A 16,250-nucleotide genomic window follows, 5' to 3' on the forward strand; every position below is an offset into this window, starting at 1 on the left:
GGTTCAATCAAGCAAACTCTGCAGCACATAGCAAACGTCTCCCATAGCAAAATACAGCTCCCTGTGGGCTTCACTGGATCTAGCCCTCTCACGATGAGTTGTGAGAGGAAGAACTTTGGCCCCCTCAGCCCAGAAAAACAGCGCTGCCACAACGCTGACCATACCATTTCTCCCTGAGCAAGTCTTGAGGCACTCCCAACTAATATCCGTCGATGGATGAATTTGGATGGGGCGTCCGTCGTCTTCATGTTCAAGATCCTCGATGGGGTGCTCATATGCTCCCACACGGCCTTCAGGCTGAAGATTCGCCCACCATGCCCAGAAGGGCGATTGAAATTTCTGGATAAGATCGAGATTTGCATAACTGGGTCGCCACTTTTGCGGTCGTGCACATGAAATCCATTGACCTACGCACTTGGGGCGGTAGTTGGCGGGTAATTTGTCGCTGCTGTCGAAACCATTCGCAGACTGAAATGCCACCCATGAGTAGACAACTTGGGTCCAGTCAGGCCCGAAATCATGCGACATGAACAATTCCAAGACCGTCACCACCCAAAGGGGTGCACTAGATGGGAAGACGATGCTGATAAGGGGGGGTACAACCTTCTCAGTCCCTCCAGGCGCCTCTACCACTTTCGTCGTGAGGCTCCCCTTGTGATTACTGCCGCCTCTTCCATCCATCTTCATTCTTTTAAGAATGACACCGCTACCCAGAGAATCCTCAGCAGTTCGCTTGCTGAGACTCAGTTGCCCGGTCTGGAATCCTGGAAGGCGTTGGGTCAAAGCGAAGGGAGCATCACGCGGGATTGGGTCCGACCTGTGTATAAGGGCTACAGCACTGCTGACACCAACTTCTGCATCCTTCGCTGCCGAGGCATTGTCGGAGGGTACCGGTCTTACAGGCTGCGGGATGGGAGATTGAGCTGGTAACGTACTCGGCTTCAAGCTGGCTGGGGCAGTAAAGGGAGATGGCGGCAGAGGCGGTGGAGAAATAGGAGGGGGAGGCGGGAATGGCAGCTTCAAGGCAGCTGGGGGGGTTGCAGCACGCGATGGAGCAGATGGAGCAGGCGACACAGGACGTGAGGGGGCGGGCGATGCGGGACATGAGGGGGTAGGCGACAGTGGGCGAGAAGCAGATGGTGGCGTGTAATTAGACCCATCTGAAGGGATAATCTGTGGCTGGAAGGATGAAACATCGCCTTGCCGAGCTTCTGGATTTTGAGGGTCCGTCAATGGCAAAGTAGGAGTAACCACCGTTTGTAATGCTGGTGTTGGAATTCTGGTCTTGAACACTGTCGTCGATTTCGACGCTAGAAGTTGAGAAAGGGTGGGAAGGCTGCTGGGTCTTCCGCGTCGCTCGGCTGCTTTGGCTGCTTTGGTCGCTTTGACAAAGGTTCTTTTCTGAGCCTTTGGGGGTTTGGTGGATGTAACCGTCGACGAAGAGGAGGTGGAGGAATCGGAGGAATCACGGCACCCAACAACGTTCGCACCTTCAGCCGGATGCACAAAGGCATTTTCGTAGTCGCTTAGCGTCAAACCCAGAGCCTCCAGCCCCCCATCGTCAGGTAAAGCTAAGGCCTGACACTGGTCGGGGCCTGTATCATCGACATCAGCAGGGGTTGATGGGTAATGAAATATTGAACCTACGGTAGCATTTTCTTAAGAACTTAGAAAATGTTGGTGCGACAAGCTTGTCGTATAACTTGGCCTCCTCTTTGACAAAGTTCTGGCCACGGGGACCTGGCATTGTTCCCGAACATATGCTGCAGCAAACGTTTGAAAGAAAAACAAGCAGATACAGACACAACGTACCTGACGACATTGAGATGCCCACCGTCTCGAGGTTCAGGCCCTCCCCATAGCAACACCAACTTTCCCCTCGTACACTCCACCACAATATCGATGATTGGCTGTATGAATTCAGGAAGGCGGTCTATGCATCTGGAGGGCATAGTCAAGAAGTGAGCACCGGAAACTAGTTAGAAAACTTACTTCTGAATGTCGAGGGGATCATCAGGTACCTTCCCATTCCCTCCAGCCCTCCATGCCTCCATAGCAGTTGCATGCTCCTGCTCACTCCTCTGTAGCCACTCATCCCGTTCCTCCTCTGAAAGGTCGCGGTAGCGGTCGCTTCGCATCTTCTGACGCCTCCCTGGCTTCTGCTTTTCTGTTAACTCGCCCTGATTGACCATCGTCTCAAGTTCCTGTTCGATATCTTTGCCGTGAATTTCGCACCAAAGGTTGTACGGGGTTCGCCGGCGGGGTTTTGCAGTCGATTGGCCAGTGAAGCGGGCGAGAAAGTGGTTGTATGGATCGTCGGTGTCCTTGGCCATGGCGTTTGCTTCTTTGTGGTGGTATCGAAGCCAACGTTCGATTTGCTGACAAATCAAACCTTAGCACTAGGGCAATTTAAAAATAGGCATGACATACAAAGTTGCGTGCCTTCACGGTATCCTGATAAGTTTTATAATCCTCCATAGCCTTCAAGAACTGTTGTGGGCTTAGTTTGGCCACGTCGGGGAAAGGCATTTCGGGGGTCTGCGACGTCGTCATTCACCAATGCTAGGGCTTCAGCGGTGGGTTCTTCATTGTGTGGCAGAAGGGGATGGTATCTTTTGTGGTATCGTCGGCAGACACTGATGCAATAGGCTCGGGCGCGGTCCTCTTTTACCGCCACTCCATATCCAGGGAGCTCACTCGTCAAAAAGTCGAACCGGGTACCTTGGAACGTGCCAGGATTGCCCATACTAGCGAGAAGGTCAGCCATCGCATTTTAAATCATCAGCGATCCTCAGACTTACTTTTTTTATCTAGCAAATGTGTTTTCAGCATGTCAATGGCAGTAAGGCAAGGAATTTTTTTCCAGGCTGTCTACTGACACTTCCTTTTTGAAGCATCAGTTGACGGGTCTATACTGACAATATTTCGCCGTGCATTTCACTCGATATGGAGGCGATGTAATTTTTCTGGTTCTTTGATGGGTTTCTGGAGCCTAGGCGTCAATTGGCAAGTGTTACTTGACTGGTCGCCTTGCTTACTGACAACACCCATCAAAATAGAAAATATGGAAAGCCCGGTCGACCGTTCACACACATTTTCTGGCCCGGATCCCTCTCTTACTGAGGCGATACATCGAAATGGAACGTCCGGTAGACAAGTAGCAGGTGTGTTTTTATCTGGTTACCTTGCTCATTACCACCACACATCGAAATAGAAAGATGTTGAACGCTCCATCGTCACTAGAAGCTCCTAAACAGGATATCTCGTTGGTCCGTGAATGTTTAAAAAGACCCCAAACCTGCAGGTCTACCGCCAGGGCATCTATGGCCTCTGCCTCTCGCACCGTGCCCTCCCAATCCAGCGTCACACCCTCTGGTACACGTCCTCTCCCCTTTTCCCGTTCTCATGCTAACAATGCTTCATTGCTCCCCTCTCCAGATTTTTCAGCTTTGATGGCTGCTCTTGCCAACCTCAACCTGTCGGCAGGCGGTGGTACATGTGGTATTCCTTCGTAATTGATACTTGACTGAGGAAATGTTAGCTACTTTGTCGACCATGACCACGACAACAACTTCTAACACACTCCATCTTCCAGCCTCGAATACTATTGGGGGTACCTCGACCCTTCCAGCGGCGGCGCCTCCTCCGGTAACTGCAGCCAGCACCGCGACCAGTCGGGACCCCTAGCACGACCAGCAGCATTACCATTACCACCCCCTGCCCCGTCGACTGCGGGTTCTACACCTGCAGCAACGACGACGACGACAACCCCTTCCCGTGCTAAACGCCCAGGTGTATCGTATCCCAAGGCCTGAAGACCTTCCTCGTCCCCGAAATGTTTGGCCCCCTCAGAATAATTTCTATGTCATTACTTCGGGCCAGGAAGTCGGCCTGTTTTTTACCTGGTATGTTCATTTTTCCCTTCCTAGCATCTTTAGCTCACCGGAGCATCAGGAATGAAATGGCGGAGCGGGTTATCGGCGTTCCCGGAAACAAGTATGAGTGGCGAGCAAACTATTACGACACTGTTGACATTTACCGCAAAGCCTATGACGACGACGAGGTTCACGTCACCCCCCTCGCCGGCTCCCGCTTTGACGTTTCAATTGAGGACGAGTGGGGCACCCTTGATTGGTCTAGCGATGACGAGGATAGCTTTGTGACTGCCATGAGTCAGGCATAGAAGTCAGACGAAGGACCGGGTAGCTACTGCGTCAAATATGTAGTTTTTTGGACATTGAATAACTGCCGGCATAGTTTTGTGTAGTATAAAACCTTTGAAAATCATACATACTGTGTGCATATCTCTGTGAATCAAGCCTTAAGGATCTGCCAAATAAGAGATAAACATGTAAATTAACTGAGTCCCACTGCAGGAACCATAATGAGGCTGTGACTAGATCTCTTCGAGACCCTTGGCGACTCCGATTTCAGAACTGGCACACTTTCTCCAAACTCTTTCAGCAACCTCGCCTCCATACAGTCCAGCTCCTTCTTCCTGACGAGTCTTTGGCCATTCACTGTTCATTGTCATCGACACTTTGATGAAGATCGGTTTGGCGTCAATGCGCTTCATCCATTCACAATCAGGATCTGCAGTAGCAATTCTGAGCAATTGTTCCCTAAACATTTCGTTAAAAGATATCGTGAGCTTGTCTTTTGGTCGCTGACCTGTGAATCCCCTCATTCACAAAGATGGTTTCTGGCATTTTATGAGTTGAGGGATAGGATGATTTAATATGTGTAGGCGACAAGCAATTGTACTAGGTATTGAAAGTCGTAGCGCTGAACTGTTGTGAATTTCAAGAAGGTTCAAGACGTAAAATATCAAAAATTGACAATCATGTGACAAATCTTAAAGCTTGTATGAAGAACTATACATGCTATTTCCCAGTTGAATAGGTTACACCTGGAGTCGAGAACGATGGAATGCGAAATTATGTTCTCATGGCACGCAAGACTGGAGTGATCGAACTTCAAGATCAAGACGCCTGTTGAGGGCATTCAATTGATTGTTTGATAGTAGATGTTGACGCTAATACACCCCTCCACCTTAATGGTGAAGTCGCAGACTCTTTTACAGATCAAACTCAATGGGATGTTTTCTTTAAGCCTCGAATCCAGTATATACAGTTTGTACCTGGTTTTAAATTATTGTTTCATTCACTATCGTATTATGTTTACATTTGATTTAAGCTACAGGTACACATATATGTATTCATTCATGCGTTACCCTTCCTAAGTATAGGCATAGAGGCGTACAAACCAAGACCCATTGCCCATTGCCCAGCGCTGAGTTCTGAGGGCAGCATCATGTTCTGCGTCACTGAGCTGGCTCCAGTAGTCCTCACTCAACTGAAGGCCCTGATCCACCCAGCGAAACAACCCCCCCGACGTATACTGCGTGAATGAGTACCTTGTTTCCCCACAGCCTGATGGGTGTGTTGGAGTGGCGGAGGATGGCGGATGGGAATAGTATGGTAGATCCGGGGGGGAACTCAATTACCAGCTTGAGGTCCCACAGGATTAGGTGACCGCCTTGCTTGGGGTTGAAGCGACCGAGCGCTGTTACTGAGCACCAACCGAAGGGTAGGTTTCCCGAGTCCGTATGTTCAAAGGTAGCGGTCTTGGGCCCAAAGTTAAACGTGCACGCGCAGAAAATGCTGTTGGCAAAGTTGAGGATAAGGCTGTCAGTCACTGAGGAGAAGGGCCTTGAGGTGTTCGGCATAGTATTGAAAGAGGGGCGGGGCCCACGCGGCAAATGCGCCTAAGAAGTCTGAGCAATGGGTACGCAGTAAAGGTTTCATAGCGTACCTGGAGGCAAATCCCGCTAGGCGTATGAAGGCAATGTGGTTGAGGAGGGTGGCGAGGACACAGTGCTGCAGCGCCCTCGTGGTGAAGATTCTGCGGGTGCTGTAGGTACGTTATTTGAAAGATCGCCTGAAGAAGGGTCAAATTACATGCCTTTTGTCCCCCCCCAAATGAAATACCTACTGAGAGGGCAGAGTAGCGGCCGCGCCGATGCATCCGCTGCTTACGTGAGAAATTGCATTCGCGTCGAGTTTGATCCAAGAGGTCGGCGGCCGAGGTATGTACACCATCCCAGCTGGGATCATCAGGCTGCCCTGCTAGAACGGCGATGACGCGCCCCTCGCCATCGGTGACGGGAGTCGCGGTTCTGCAGGGGGGGAGGGGGATCTTAATGAGGCGGGGAGGGGGATCTTAATGAGGCGGGGATGTGGTAGGAGGTTAGGCACTCACCGGCCGCACCAACCCTTGTAGTCAAACTTGTAACAGGCTGTTCGGGCCCACTAAATCCCGCAATGCAACTGGATCGTTTCCACCCCTCATCAAGGCGCCTGCCGACGTACCCGGAGGATGCTGCTGGGGCACCCTCAGTGGCGTGGTTGGTTGGGATCTCCTCCACGTGGGTCTGGTGCTTGCGCTGTGTATTGGGGCACACTTGATAGCCATAGGGCTGGCTGGATCCTCGCTGTTTGGCTCGCTGCTTTTTGCGGTTGGCATGGCTTTGATTCTTCTGATGGCTTCGTGAATCAGACTGGCTCAAGGCTGCTGGAGGTGGCGAATAGGTCGGAGGCTGCTGACTTCAGTGGAGGCAGCGGCGTGGATTCCGTCATGGGTTCTGGCGTCGTGGGTGCCGAAGGGGGGGGGTTCGTTGAGGTCGAAGGGATCGTATGCATCCAGGGGATCAAGGGTTTCCTCGTGATCAACGCAGTCGCGGAGGAGATGGGAGAAGCTGAAGTCGAGATCGGAGCTCATTACCGGTGCTGTGGAGCCTTCCCATGGTGAGAAGTGGGCACCAGAACGTGTCTAATTGGGTGTCAGTGATGCAGCTGAGGGAGTGGGAATGCCAGTGAATGAAGGACACGCCTTTCGGAAGGAGAAAAATTCGGTAATGACATCTAAGGATTCAAACATTCAGGGGTCAGGACCGGTAGGAATCTTACACACGACGCTGGCCGTCCCAATGCACCCACACAATACTGGCAACTACCCCAATACCTCGCATTCCCAGGCTTGAGTATTCGTAGGCACGAGGTAGTTGCCGTAGCGGTGGATGTAATTGGGAAGGTAGCTAACAAAATGGACATATGCGGTAGGACCTTCATGAGGTGAACTGCAAGTGGTTGTGGTGGCACCAGACCAAAGTCTAAAAACTTCGAAGCTTCATGGTGATTCTTCACGTGTCACGCTGCTTGTCAACAATGAACATTTTGTGATCACATGCCTGTTATATCACTTATTTTAGGTCGAGGCGGCCTCATGTTTCAGAGTTTGAAACTCCGACCAGTTGCCGAACCTCGATCCGAGAGCTCGTCTCGTATTTCTTCCCTTCTTGATCGTTCTCAGCAAAGCTAGAGTAGACTTAAGCATATTCGCTATACTTCTCTGATACAATGCAGGGTTTGGGGTCAGAATGTAGGTAGGAAGCAAGGATATGGTGCTCCATGATCTGACCAAGCATGAACAACTTGACCCCAACATTGACAATCTACGCTGACCTGAATATAAGAATCCAAGAGGGCCACGTCGCTCACTCTATCAGAGCCATCATGCCCCCACGTCCCATTCCCCTCCCAAGTATCCCAGGATGCCCATGCCCCAGAGGTCACTCGCCCCCCCCCCTGCCTTCTGTCCCTCCATCTCTTCAGGACATCACTAATGCAACGTCTTATATCTCTCGATTAAGCCTTTCCGTCTGTGAGGCCACTTTAATGCGTGTTGCTAACATTCAAGCTTACCCTTCGCATAGCCCATCCCGCTTTGCAAGGTCGGGCAACCCCCAGTGATGTCACCGAAGTTGAAGTCTACAAGCATCGATTGATTGATGCCCATACAGCCGATATGTTGAATGTTGTCACATTTGTCTTCACGTGTCGCTGATACATCTAGTAGGTGAGAATGATGTTATGCCCGCCTAGGCCTCTGCGCTCTTAGAAGGTTGGGCTACCAAGATGGACGATATGGAAGCCCGCCTGCGTCAGGATGCTGTCGAGAGGCAGGAATTCCTCGTCCATGATGATAGTGAGCGAGGGCAACACATTGTTACAGAGCTGCATGGTATCTTTACAAACCGCTTCAATGACCTTGAAACCCGCCTTGATAAGTCCTTTTCCACGATCGAAAAGCGCCTCATTAGGGTGGAAATCACCACCGCTGTCGTATGTCGCTTATTTTTGCGCTAACTGCCTTCTGACCTTTTTTTGTAGGCCCACAACCTGAGTTGTGGCGATGGTCTCCGACGACCCTTCGCTCTCCTACCCTCTGAGGAAGGTCATCTCCCAAACGATATAGATTTTGTCATACCCAGCCAAAACCTTCCGCTCTTATGCGATACATGTGCTATTGAAGGGCTGTCCGATGACCAGCTTAATGCGTATCACACAGCATATAAGCTGTCTGGGAATCGGTGCACCGGGAATCGGGCAGACAAGCTCCTTCTTCTCCGGTACCATGTTGGATGCTCGGCAAACTATTCCATGTAGCATAAGAAAAAGGTTCGTTCATACATAGTTACATGTTGTGCCATTGTAAGATAGTTTCGTCAATTTTAACGTATTTTGAGACACTGCAGGAAATGGCGCTGAGCATCGTATGTCACCACAGCATTAATTGCAACACTTTCCATTAAGAATATGAAGGGCTGGCAAGTTGATGTATGTTTACCTAGCTGAGTTGCTTATGTAACATAGTCGGCCAATCGCAGTTCGTTGACTTTGCCCACGTTCCCGATTGTCGTTGAAAAATGAAGCGCGGTCATTGTCCTCAGCGCCTAGAAGGCACCCACCATCGTGTAGAATTCGAGGACGACTATGACAGAGTACACTCTCAAACGTCTGGCATCGATCGACATGGACATACGTCCTCATCTGAGTCCAAACCCTTACGTGGCAAAGCAGGTTGGACCCTCAGAAGTATGTGGAACCCTCCAGACGATTCCAAGCTTTCACTCGACGTAGATGGGAGCGGTTATGAGGACCAGATGAATGCAGAAGTGTTTGAAAGTACCATCTTCCATGACACAATGGAACCTCAAAAGGCAACGAGGTCAAAAGTTTCGGTGAGTGACAAGTCTTTGGAAACCAGCTTACGTGCTGAGGACGGTTGGAAGAGGCGGCCACATTTGGTGTGGAAGGAGCAGTTCAGATCGGTTTATCTAGACGAGGTTACTCGCCATGACAGACGAGGAGACGCTCGCCAGAATCTGAAATGTCCCAACTGTATCGCTCGGAATGTTGAGGAAGAGGTGCAGGGAGAGCCGGAGGTTCGGTGTAAGGATTGTTTTCTCAGTGATTTGGTCTGCACATCCTGTTGCGTCCGTTGGCATAGGCAGAATCCATTCCACTGCATCGAGGTAGTTTTTCCCCGTTACCCTAACGTGAACATCCAGTACTGACATTCCTTTAAGCGATGGACTGGGCTTTACTTTGCCCCAATCATGCTGAAAGCGATTGGCTTACATGATCAGCTTAACCACCAAAGTTTCCAATGTCCTCTCCCTGTACCCTGCCATGTCAAGCTTCGAATTCTCCATACCACGGGCATTCATGACGTTGCAGTCAATTACTGTGGTTGTGGGCGACAAATCCCGCAGCACATTCAACTCCTACGACGCGGATGGTATCCTGCTAGCCAGAAGGTGGTGAAGACTTGTGCAACGTTCCAGCTGTTGGAGTTGCTCCACCTCTTTTCCCTTGTCTCCAAAATGTCCACATATCATTTTTATCGCACGTTAGAGAGAATGACGGATAATACAGGGCTGAATACACCACCCTCTCGTAAAGCAGCCCTGATGCGTATGCTTATTCAATGGTGTCACTTGAAGCTGTTAAAGAGAGGCGAGCGAGTGCACGACATCACTGGACCTGAGGGTACAAAGCCAGGCGAGCTTGCCGTCCTCTGCCCATCTTGTCCTCGGCCGGGAATAAACCTACCTCCAGACTGGGATCAAGCACCTCCCCACTTAAAGTAAGCATAGATGTTGTAATGTGATGGTTTTAATCTAACCCACTGACCTAGATTTTTGTATATTTTGCTTATATGCATCGACGCGAACTTCCGGCTTAAGAACCAGATTGTGTTGTCGTATTCGAGGGACCCAGGTCTCGGTATCGGTTGGGCGTACTTCACTGCCCACGAGCCTTATGAGGAATACGTTCAAAGTCAAGCTACAGATGCAGACGTTGGTTCTTAATTCATCTATTTTGGTTCAATCTTGCTAACTCTACCTCAGATTAGTAACTGCATGGAGTTTTCTGCCGTGGCCAAATCAAACACAAAGTTTTCAAAAGGGCTCCGTTACACAGGTGTGGTTGCGGTGTCCTGCGGAAGAAGTGAGATGGTTCTGCCTACGTGTGTCGGCAATACGAATAAGGGTGAGAGGTGAGCAATCATAGCAGAGCTGTGGGTCAGGTACTCATCCTCGGTTCACAGATATGCCAATGTCGACCCCCTCGCTGCAGCAGCTATCCGTCAATTCTCAGATTTGCTCTGGGTCATTATCAGCTATGACATTGCCTGCCAATGGATCAAGACGATATTCACATGGATGACCTCACATTGGCCCTCTGAGCTTTGATTCAATCCCGATATCAGAGTGACCCTGCTGGTGCCAAAGTTCCATGAACCGGGTCATAAAGCAGAGGACCACGAACAATTCTCTTTCAACCTCGCTGAAGGCGCCGCTTTATCGGATGGAGAATGTCCTGAAAGGATATGGGCACCCCACAACGTTCTAGGAAACTCAACCAAGACTGCGGGGCCAGGTACGAGGCAGGATCTGATTGATGACCATTTCAGATTTTGGAACTGGCTCAAATATTGCTGCATGGGTGAGGTGTTGTTAAATTCCCTTGGATGTGTATTGAATGTGGCTAGGGTTAACACTTTGGAAATGCTACAGAGATGCAGTGAAGAGGCTGGCTGTGGGCACCTGTGGAATAGTGAGCGGGCTAAAGGGCGAACCTCAAAAACCCACACACACACTCACACAACTACACAAACTACAATCACCCTCGTAAGTTCTAGGGGGAGCGATTATTTCTAATGTGATCCAACTATACTTCAATATCTCGAAGAGTTTCTCTTATTCTCAGTGCTCTTAGCGAAGCTAAGCTTTCTCTAATGACTTCCTAAGTCTAGGAACTTTTTACAGGAAGGTCGTTCACTGGCGCGGCGCGACCTTCAAGGCAGATTTGAGTTATAATACACAAGGGACACTGATCCCAACAGAAACAGAGGTAATACATGCTGAAACTTTAGTGAACTCACTAAAAGAACACCACAGGCAAGCACTGACTTAGCCTGCTCGCTACACAACTGTATGTAGGGGTTCTCCAACTAACTCCAGCAGGTTATCTTGACTCAAGAACACTTCAGAAGCACTCGGAAAACAGATTCAGAAACGGAACTTCGACAGAACTGACACAGAACAGACTGAAACAGAACAGAACAGAACAGAACAGAACAGATCTCAGATTTCCACTTCAAAACATTCTCCGAACAGACTTATCACACTCAACAGAACAGAAACAGCGTCACTGATTCGTATTCACTCTGACTAAGTTCTCAAAAGTCTTATCAAAAGGGTATCTCGTATTTCTCTGAGTGAGCTCGCTAATTCTATGCACAGCTCGAAGTCACAAACTGATCCTTTGTTACAGTACCGCCTTCAACGCGTGCATGGGAACTCGGGGGCTCGAAACTTGGCCTCTACCTACTGTAACCAGCCTACTTATACTACAGGGGAATTAGAATTACAAACGTCGTGCAGTACCCAGACTCCTACATGCGTAGCACATTGCCACCACCACCTTACTGAGCATCCGAGTCGGACTTCCCAGTTTTAGTCTCATTTCTATAGTGAGCTCGCTAAATGCGTGCCAAGAGGTGCTCTCCCGACACCCGTGGGCTTGTTCTCTAGTGACCGACAGGTCTAGATGCACGGAACTATCAGTTCTGGCATGTGTTGTTTAGGACTTTCTTCTTGGATTCACAGAGGCTTCTCGTAGACATGGCAACAAGTGAGTCTTCAAACAATGGGACTCAGAACAATGGAACGCGGGCTCGCGGACTTCAGCCGAAGCCCATTGCCCAAGCTCATGCCAGTGATATCTGTCAGCTCGCTTAAGGATTTTCCCGGATTTTCAGGTACGGCGTGTCACAGTTAGCGAGCGTGCTAAGTGTTCTCAGTGTCAGTGCAATCTTCAAGGTTTTATCTAGCCCCTGCGAGTGTGCTTGTAAGTTAGAGCCTAAGGCATTGGGTATAGGGTTTGGCCTTCTCATCACGCATGCCCGTCAGGTACAGTGCTGTGACTAAGTCCTGTTTAGAATCCCGTTGCTTCTTATGCCATAAGTTATATTCCATGTCATTGCACCGCGTAGCATTAGTGTCAACACGTAGTTTTAGTCCGCTCGCTCACTATCTCTCAGTATGCGTGTAAAACACTCTAGATTGCAAAATTACACGCATAAATAGGCTGCAGTCGCAACAGCGGTCTCGGAGCGAAACCGGCAGGAAGAAGCACACAGAGGCTTTACACAGAGCTTGCCGCCCAATATGGTCGCCGAATGGGAGGATATCTGTGCTGCATGGGAGGCTGATAAGGTTCCTAAGACGGTGCTGAACCCCTTCTGTGTTCAGAGCGATGGTGCATCTAGTCAATTTTTTTCCTATCTGCAATTTTGATGGAGTCCGCCAGATTTGACCGAGGATGAGGTTCATAAAGAGTTGGCCGAGGAAGAGGAGGCTCGCAGGTGCAATGGGGGACAGGTGGTTCATGACATGAGTCCTTCAGCTTTTATGGTTTTTGGTTTGGCCCTCGAGGAGTCACAGTGAGTGACCTGTATGTTTTGGAAGCTTCTACTGAGGCATATTCAGGCGAAAACTATGCTTGGAGGTTAGGAAACTGAAAGCCAATCCGACTGCTCACCAAGACGCTCACATTGCAGAGCAGCGAAGTCTTCTCCGGTCCAAGATCAAAAAATTCGAAGAGTTGCATGCCACATACATGCCTGGGCTCCTGCAGTTTATTACCGAGACTCAGGAGGTGGATTATTTGTCAACTGGGGCATTAGCGGAGGAGGTGAGACTATGGCTACCCTCCTGCATACCAGTGGATCACAGGAGCCAGGTATGTGAGGCCTCTTTATCGGAAATGGAGGAGCATCTATGCACAGTGCAATGCCATGACTCATTAGGTTCGATTCGCCACATCTTGCGCTTGAAAATGCGGATGGTCGAGTACAAGAACAAGAACGTACGAGGTCAGCGGGACGGAACACGTTCATGGATGGGCATCGATGCCATTCATGAATGGGCACTAGCAGCAGCAATCAAGTACCATATGGCAAGGGAGGCAAAAATGAAGCTGAGTGGCCTGGGGGATTGGGAGGAGGGGCTTCATAAGCTTGAAGATGGCGATATCTGTTCCTATCAAGATCCAGATTGTCTCCATAAAGGAACAGGTCGCCGAGGAACGAATGAAGATAGCTGGGAGCCAGGATTGGTTCCCAAACTTCCTGAACCCGGCATCGATCTGTATCAAGATAGTCGAGAAAAACGCGATGGGACTGGCCAAACCTGGCGTACTCTTTCTTGGATTTGGACAATGACGAAGATCAACCTAGTGGATGGGGCTGATGAAAATGACGATGAAGTGCTACATTTGGAATGGTGTTGCAGTCGTGCAAGAGCACATTGGGCACGTGAGGAAGTTTTGCTCCTCTGGGAGGAAATGCGCAGAACCTTGAGGTTCTTGGAATGGCGAGAGGAGTGGTGGATGCAACGGTGGGATGCGCGTGAGTTAGGCGGTGCACTGCACGAAGCAGTGGATGCCTATGCTCTCAAACAAAGCGACATACAGCATCAGCTGGCAGTCAAGTTTCGGGATCTCTGGTTGACAGCTCTAGACGATGGACGAATGGAGAATGCACCGCGTCCCGAACTGCATCCCAGCAATGATGATGATGCCAGCAGCGATGGTGATAGGGATGAACAAAACATCGGGATTTGGAGTGATGAGGAGGAGGTGGAGCTGGATGAGGAGGATTATGCGGATCTCTGAGGGAACAGTGAGTTCCATGAGGGGGAGCACTGTATGACATAATCATGCCATATCGTTTATTCATAATTTCATTATTTTTACTCCTTTCCTGCATGTCATCAAGTTATTTACAATCATAATCCTAATTGGGCAGTACGGGACATCTAATACCGTGCCACCGACATACTATTTGCGCCGTCGCTAATTGAGGAAGTGGCTGCGCTGGATGATCTATATTTAGCTTTAATTACACCTATTGATAACAGGCAAGTAGTCTACTGGTTAAAGTCTGTGCTGTTGCAATGATGTCATAAGGTTAGTCAATATTTTGCTGCGTCGCTGGTTCAAACCCCGGACCTCGCTGGTTCTTGTCTCTGATGTCGTAACTGCTGGCGCGGGATCCTGTGGGATTTGTTAGCCCAGGCATTAGTTGACACTTGGGTTCTAACTGACACTCCTGATGCATCACAATTAAGTGCCAACTGACACCTTTCAAACAGAAATCTAGCAGTCCAGGCTGGTGGTGGGACGAGCGTTGTCCCCGTGCATGATGGTGTTTCAGACAGTGGGGTGAATGGCAGCTTCCACGGCTTCGAACATCTGCTTTTCATCTCTGAACTCTTCGCACTTGTGAGCCAGCCTCTCGAACTTCGCGAAGAACTCTACAGCCGATTTGAAGTCCGATTGGTGGACCTTCTTCCACTCCTGCTTCCAAATCGCCAGTTCGGCTATCTCGTGGAACTGGGTGGTGAGGTCTGTGGAGAATTCCCACCAAGTCGGGAAATGCCAGTGTCCTCGTGGGTCCTGGTACCGGTAATATTGGTTGGTCCACCACTCCTGCGCTTGTTCCCTTAAGTACGATTGAGTGAACGTAATTCGATAGGGGTTCTGCCCCTCATCGTTCATGGTGTAGTACATGGGAAACACCTGAAAATACATTTCGCAGTGATGAAGGAACCAAGTAATATCCAAAGATACCCCGGTGAAGTATTCCGGTTGCATAATTAACTTGGGTTTGACGTCATTCCATGGGTTATTTACGGCTCCTGGGGCGAGTTGCCATGGGGGAATAGGATTCAGCAGCAAAGGTGGGACCGGGGGTACTGGTGGGTTCGGGGGTTGCAGAAGGGACCTAAGACAGGGATTATGTCCTGGAGAGGGGTATCCCCCTGGGTACTTTGGTGGGGATGGCGGCGGTCCTAAAGGAGGTTGCGACGGTACTGTTGACCCTTTTCCTTTGTCAATATTAGAGGGTCCAGCCTCTTCGTCGCCCACCCATCCCTGATCCTTGCCTCCCATGGCTGTGGCGAATTTCATTGTTTCCAACGGGTGCGGCATCAGTTGTGGTCATCGGTAGGGTTCGCAGCTTTGTTGTGGAGTCTCTGGGTGTACCAGGTTCCATACGATCGCCGCTCGGTGCCACGTTTCGACCTCTTGGATGTTCTTCATCAAGTATACATCCCCTATTAATTTTGCATCGAGGTAATCTTCCCCTGCGTCTGTCATCATCCACTGTGGATCCTGCTCCATGTCTTCTGCCATAATCTCGTACAGGGCCTCCCATGAAAGGAGCCCAAATATCGCCAGCATCCCCATGGTCGTTCTAGTGAGTACCGCTCGGACCGCTTTCATTACTTTGATCGTGAGGGCGCTGTTGGGCGGCCTGTTTGGCATCCCTCCTCTCCGCACGCTCTCTGGCGAGGCGGTCCGCCTCCCAGTTTCTTCTCCACCTGCCGATGTCTGAGTCTCCATCGGTGATTTCTGACTGATAGGCATTCCAGGCGTGCCTTCGTGCCTCAAGGTCGGTTCCTGCTCACTGGACAGCCCCTGAGTAATGGAGGGCAGCCCGTTTCCCAATCCTTCGGCTGACTTCCGCCTCCGTTGCGTCGGGCTCGAGGGGTAGGCCCATAGTCCATCAGGTCCTTGGAGGCTGGCAATTTCGGCACAATCGACTGCGTGCATCATTTTTCGTGCTTGCTCCATTCTGGCCTGTTCAGCTGGGGCGAGCTGGGCATTGTCGAGGGAGCTGGAGGGACTGGACAATGTGTGGTAGAGAAGAGGCCATGGTCGCTGCTGCTGGCGAGGGATCAGATCGGCGAAGGCTCACGGTGGGACCGATGGGACGAAACTGGGAGCTCGCTGGATCCGGCAATTGTCCCAAGTTCCTCGTTGTCATAGTCCAGG

General features: G+C 50.2%; 8 protein-coding genes across 8 annotated transcripts; 5 read left to right on the forward strand and 3 right to left on the reverse strand.

The window, feature by feature from the left end:
* Positions 1-3: 3 nt before the first annotated feature.
* EV420DRAFT_1281867 (uncharacterized protein) lies at positions 4-2,381 on the reverse strand (the record flags this gene model as incomplete). The annotated part of the gene is made up of 4 exons (XM_060468285.1): positions 4-1,265; positions 1,648-1,763; positions 1,813-1,941; positions 1,993-2,381. Coding segments are annotated over 4 exons (1,896 nt in total), but the record flags the coding sequence as incomplete, so codon positions are not given.
* Positions 2,382-2,536: 155 nt separating this feature from the next.
* EV420DRAFT_1250729 (uncharacterized protein) lies at positions 2,537-2,746 on the reverse strand (the record flags this gene model as incomplete). Its single annotated transcript, XM_060466723.1, has 1 exon — positions 2,537-2,746. A coding segment is annotated over one exon (210 nt), but the record flags the coding sequence as incomplete, so codon positions are not given.
* A 577-nt stretch (positions 2,747-3,323) lies between these two features.
* On the forward strand, positions 3,324-4,183 carry EV420DRAFT_1653281 (uncharacterized protein; the record flags this gene model as incomplete). The annotated part of the gene is made up of 5 exons (XM_060478724.1): positions 3,324-3,375; positions 3,439-3,492; positions 3,542-3,648; positions 3,700-3,905; positions 3,955-4,183. The coding sequence occupies 5 exons, from the start codon at positions 3,324-3,326 to the stop codon at positions 4,181-4,183; spliced, it is 648 nt and encodes a 215-aa protein (XP_060321947.1).
* A 1,164-nt stretch (positions 4,184-5,347) lies between these two features.
* Positions 5,348-6,780, reverse strand: EV420DRAFT_1653282 (uncharacterized protein; the record flags this gene model as incomplete). The annotated part of the gene is made up of 5 exons (XM_060478725.1): positions 5,348-5,767; positions 5,815-5,940; positions 5,995-6,221; positions 6,289-6,538; positions 6,607-6,780. The coding sequence occupies 5 exons, from the start codon at positions 6,778-6,780 to the stop codon at positions 5,348-5,350; spliced, it is 1,197 nt and encodes a 398-aa protein (XP_060321948.1).
* A 794-nt stretch (positions 6,781-7,574) lies between these two features.
* Positions 7,575-8,507, forward strand: EV420DRAFT_1653283 (uncharacterized protein; the record flags this gene model as incomplete). The annotated part of the gene is made up of 4 exons (XM_060478726.1): positions 7,575-7,722; positions 7,775-7,887; positions 7,944-8,183; positions 8,232-8,507. 4 exons carry the CDS (start codon positions 7,575-7,577, stop codon positions 8,505-8,507), a joined length of 777 nt encoding a protein of 258 aa, XP_060321949.1.
* A 260-nt stretch (positions 8,508-8,767) lies between these two features.
* EV420DRAFT_1653284 (uncharacterized protein) lies at positions 8,768-10,600 on the forward strand (the record flags this gene model as incomplete). The annotated part of the gene is made up of 5 exons (XM_060478727.1): positions 8,768-9,376; positions 9,431-9,990; positions 10,042-10,204; positions 10,256-10,404; positions 10,456-10,600. The coding sequence occupies 5 exons, from the start codon at positions 8,768-8,770 to the stop codon at positions 10,598-10,600; spliced, it is 1,626 nt and encodes a 541-aa protein (XP_060321950.1).
* A 24-nt stretch (positions 10,601-10,624) lies between these two features.
* EV420DRAFT_1256536 (uncharacterized protein) lies at positions 10,625-10,840 on the forward strand (the record flags this gene model as incomplete). Its single annotated transcript, XM_060466778.1, has 1 exon — positions 10,625-10,840. A coding segment is annotated over one exon (216 nt), but the record flags the coding sequence as incomplete, so codon positions are not given.
* Positions 10,841-12,580: 1,740 nt separating this feature from the next.
* EV420DRAFT_1653285 (uncharacterized protein) lies at positions 12,581-14,087 on the forward strand (the record flags this gene model as incomplete). The annotated part of the gene is made up of 3 exons (XM_060478728.1): positions 12,581-12,671; positions 12,723-12,855; positions 12,902-14,087. 3 exons carry the CDS (start codon positions 12,581-12,583, stop codon positions 14,085-14,087), a joined length of 1,410 nt encoding a protein of 469 aa, XP_060321952.1.
* Positions 14,088-16,250: the final 2,163 nt, after the last annotated feature.

This window comes from Desarmillaria tabescens, assembly GCF_030435595.1.
Source record: "Desarmillaria tabescens strain CCBAS 213 chromosome Unknown EV420scaffold_153, whole genome shotgun sequence".
NCBI classification, from domain to species: domain Eukaryota; kingdom Fungi; phylum Basidiomycota; class Agaricomycetes; order Agaricales; family Physalacriaceae; genus Desarmillaria; species Desarmillaria tabescens.